The 4,097-nt window shown below is 31.9% G+C and overlaps 1 protein-coding gene across 1 annotated transcript; it reads right to left on the reverse strand.

Moving 5' to 3' along the window:
* On the reverse strand, positions 2,227–3,017 carry LOC109346202 (rapid alkalinization factor-like). The gene has a single exon (XM_019585622.1). The coding sequence runs from the start codon at positions 2,865–2,867 to the stop codon at positions 2,526–2,528; it is 342 nt and encodes a 113-aa protein (XP_019441167.1). The 5' UTR covers positions 2,868–3,017; the 3' UTR covers positions 2,227–2,525.

Genomic DNA, 4,097 nt, shown 5'->3' on the forward strand with positions numbered 1-4,097 from the left:
ACTCAAACAAGTAAAGAAGATTTCAGACACACAAGTATTTTTCGAGTATTGTTTGTTAACTAAAAGTTAAGTATCTTGAAACTTATTTGTGGTTAGATGGTGAACAATAACAACATCTTTTACGCTTTTATGATCAATAAAAGATTATTGACACAATTAAACTCATGAAGATATAGTAAGTGCTTAAGCTAATATGAAATAAGATCAATGGATATGCGCTTAACATATAACTTGTGGACAACCCAAAAACTTATAGTGGTCCAAAAGATTAAAGTGTCTAAAAACTTGAAGTAGTCCAAAGGCAAATTCGTCCAAAAGGACAATTGCATCCAAAGTACATTGTTTTATAAGGTGACTGCGTCCATTAGGGGGGTATGCATCTTCTTGGAGATCCCTATAAGAAATGTGCAACCGACAAAAGGAGGAGATGGATGCCTTATAATGGGGTTGGTGGTTGTTGTGCCTTTATTTGATGTTTTAATAATTACTACAAATCAAAGCATTTGTATGCAATAAAATAAAAGCATTTTTTTTACTATCAAACTATTTCATCATCTTATAAGTCAAAAACTAATACATTTCAGAATGTGTCACTACCCCTTCCGACAATTATTCCTAATAATCAAATATTTGACGTTTGATCGTTCTAGAGATTTACAAGACCTTATACCATTAGATCATCGCTTTTTTAATAAAAGCATTTGTATATGCAATAAAATTGCAAGTCCTTGGTTTTATAATTTTATTAGGTAAACAACTTGGTTTTATTATTATTATTTGAAAAAGAAGATAAACAAGTAGGATTTGATTCCTTGAGTAAGGAAGATTTTTCTATTTGACTCAAATTAAAGAGACGGTTGTTTACAACTAAGCCTCTACCTAACCTTCCAAACATTTGAATCCCATAAAGTGAATTATAGAGCTAATTCCAAAATGTGTTGATGTCATATGATGAGAGGCCAATGATTCGGTAAGGCTAGTAATAAAAACTACCAAATTATTGGCCTACCACATTAACAATTTATTTAGTTGGTCCCCACATTCTATCACGTAGAATCTCATCTCTTCGTTGTTCCAAAATCAACTAAATAGAAAGCAAATTGAAACATTGTCACCTGCTTAGAAGTTTAGAAAAAGATATCGAAATAATTTGTGGGGCATTTATGCCTAAATCTATGGTTTGGTAATGGGGCCACTCTTATCTGTGATGAAACCCACCCATCAAATTAATGCTTCCATTAAGAAACATATCTTATATCGTTATTATTAATGATTTAATATTTAATTTCAAATTAATTGATATTCATTGTACATGGTTTAAACATAAATATATGCAGATTACACAATTTTACCGTTAACTCATTTTTAGCGCCCTTTTTCATTAATCTTTCTACTAGCAAACTCAACACATGTTGTGGAACAATGACTATACTAGGATGACTAAAAAGTTAATGATTCGACTTCTAGGAGCAACATTTATTAGAAAGGACAATCATGCACTCCGAAAATGATTAGTTCCCTACCCAAAAGATGAAAAGTAACTTTGGTAGTACCAAAAAAAATTCAACATCTTGTTTCGCCCCCTAACACATACTCAACAACCTTGCAATCCCTCAAAACTCATGCAACCACATTTCATGGTGAGAAATGTTAATCATTCACTCGTACATTTCACCTGCATAATCTTCCCTCTTTTTCTATTATTGTTGCATTTGTTTATGACTTCAATTTTGAAACAAAAACTATTCTAATTTCTAAGTCCAACATAATCTCATATACCCAACAAAACTTTATTCATGGTTTAGGCCAGCTTGGAAAATAAAGCGTTATGCTTTAGGCTACCGCATAAAGTAAAACTGTGCTTATCAGAGAGATGTTTTGTGAACATTGTTTTTGAATAACACACACCGACACATGTATTGTTTGTTACACAAAAAGTAATTTTCTCTCATGGCACTCTTCATTGAACCAAAACCAGACGGTGTTTATGACTTTATGCCAATTTTCATGTCGAATAAAATAACAGAGCACCTACTCATAATGTACTAAAAATACAAATTCCAAAAGATAATTAAGAAAATATTTATAACGAAAAGATAAAAAATAAAGGATCTTTCTAATGTGTTGTATTATTATAGGTACATACTGAACAAAGTATTTTTATGTTTTCATACAAAAATGATTATTTAATATTTTTCTGCTAACACTTGAACATAGAAACTCATATGATTGAAAAATCCAAAACTAGAGTCGCTGATACCAATCAAGAATTCACGGATTGCCTCTGTCACTCAGATTCAGAGTGAGACCAATACAAAATGATGTATTAGAAAGTGAAAATTAGCTTAAAAGGTTAAACCAATTTTTTTATACTGAAAAAAGTAACTATTTTCCCCTCTTTACATAAACATTCAAATCCAAATAACAACACTACTATTATGAAAAGTGAAAACACAGTATAGTCATGAAGCATCACAAATCATCAATCAAACCCATTTCAAATTACAACAAAATTTAAATTTTGTTTAGCTCCTGCACCTTGTAATAGCACTGCAGCCACGGTTATAAGGGTTAGCTTGAGCCCCAGTTTTGCAATTATAGTACGAAGCACCGCGACGAGAACACGGGACAGTGTTCCTCTGCAGCGCACCATAACTGATGTAACTAGATGTTGCTAAGATGCGCCGGTTGATCTCTGAATCCAGCTCAAACTCCTCCACTTCTTCCATGCACTCCGCTATAGAACCCTTGCACGGTGGCTTCACGGTGGTGGGTACCCACTCTAACCCCATTCCTTGCACGGCGGTTATGGCCACTAAGAGGGTGGCGCAAATGAAGAGGAAAACGAAGGAAGATGATGTGGCCATTGAGGTTGTTGTTCCTTTTTGTTTGTTTGATTTTCTCAGTTGAGGAATTGTTCAATGTTGTTGTGACTGTTCTTCCTTTTGTTCCTTTCTTTGTGGTTTTGCAAATGAAATGGTGAAAAAAATTGAATTCAGCTCTCAGCAATGATGAGAGCACAGTGCAAATTTAAAAGGCTGTATCGTTGAACAAGGACCCTGTAATGCATTTTATTTACGTATGTGCCATTTAGAGGGTAGACCAAGCGGTTGATGGATGTCCTAGTCCTAACGTTACTTTATGTTGGGAGGTGGGACTTTTTTATTATTTTTAAACGTAATGAATTATGATATACTATTATATTTTTAGATTTTAGAAATATTATTTAAAAAAATGATTAAATAGAAAATATATCATCATTTTACTAATTGGAAAAAATAATTTATTTTATATCATGAGGAGATAGTTTGTTTATTTATTTAGTGATAAACATTTGTGGTAAACATCACAATGGAAGAGGAATCATTCTCTTGGGGCATAGAGATGAAGGTCATAAGTTACCTGAACTACTGTGTTATCTAGACATATGAAAATGAGTTACTATAATGGGTTTAATTTAATCCACATGGGGTTTAGGTTAAATAGGAAAAAACAAAAAGTTTGATTATAATTTATGTATATCAACTTACTATTTAAATTATTTTTTTTGTACTATTAAGAGTGTCTTTTACTTTTTAAGTAAAAAGTTAATCACTTTCGAAATGTGTGATTGAAATATTGACTTTTTGATTATCTTAAAGATCTAATATAATTTTACATCACTATACCAACACATTATTAGTATTCAAATAGGAGACCAGCTCAAGTAGCATTCTTTATAAAAATATTTTAAAAATAGATTTTCTTTATCTTATATACTCATTTACTAGTATGTATATGTTGTCCTATAAACTGTATCATTATATGTATTATTAGTTGTGGTTGGTCAAAAAAATGATTAATTATTAAAATTTTAACTTCAAAATGTTTTTTCAACCAATTATAAACTTATGATACATAAAGTGACACAATTTATAGGACAATAGATGTTGTCCCCTCATTTACCACTTTACATTGATGATAATAAAATGCACCCTAATAAATTTCTTGTTGTTTCCCCAATTCTCCTTTAACGCCACCTGGTCCAGCAAGGGCAGAGAATGAGTTCTCATCGCTGAAACTGTCACAACTGACCGTGACTATATCCACGTTCATGG

The sequence above is a fragment of the Lupinus angustifolius genome, chromosome LG04 (assembly GCF_001865875.1).
Source record: "Lupinus angustifolius cultivar Tanjil chromosome LG04, LupAngTanjil_v1.0, whole genome shotgun sequence".
In the NCBI taxonomy this organism is placed as follows: Eukaryota; Viridiplantae; Streptophyta; class Magnoliopsida; order Fabales; family Fabaceae; genus Lupinus; species Lupinus angustifolius.

What these genes read in the sequence shown, in the direction of transcription:
- LOC109346202 (XM_019585622.1), bottom strand. Translation starts at nt 2,867, where the DNA reads ATGGCCACATCATCTTCCTTCGTTTTCCTCTTCATTTGCGCCACCCTC.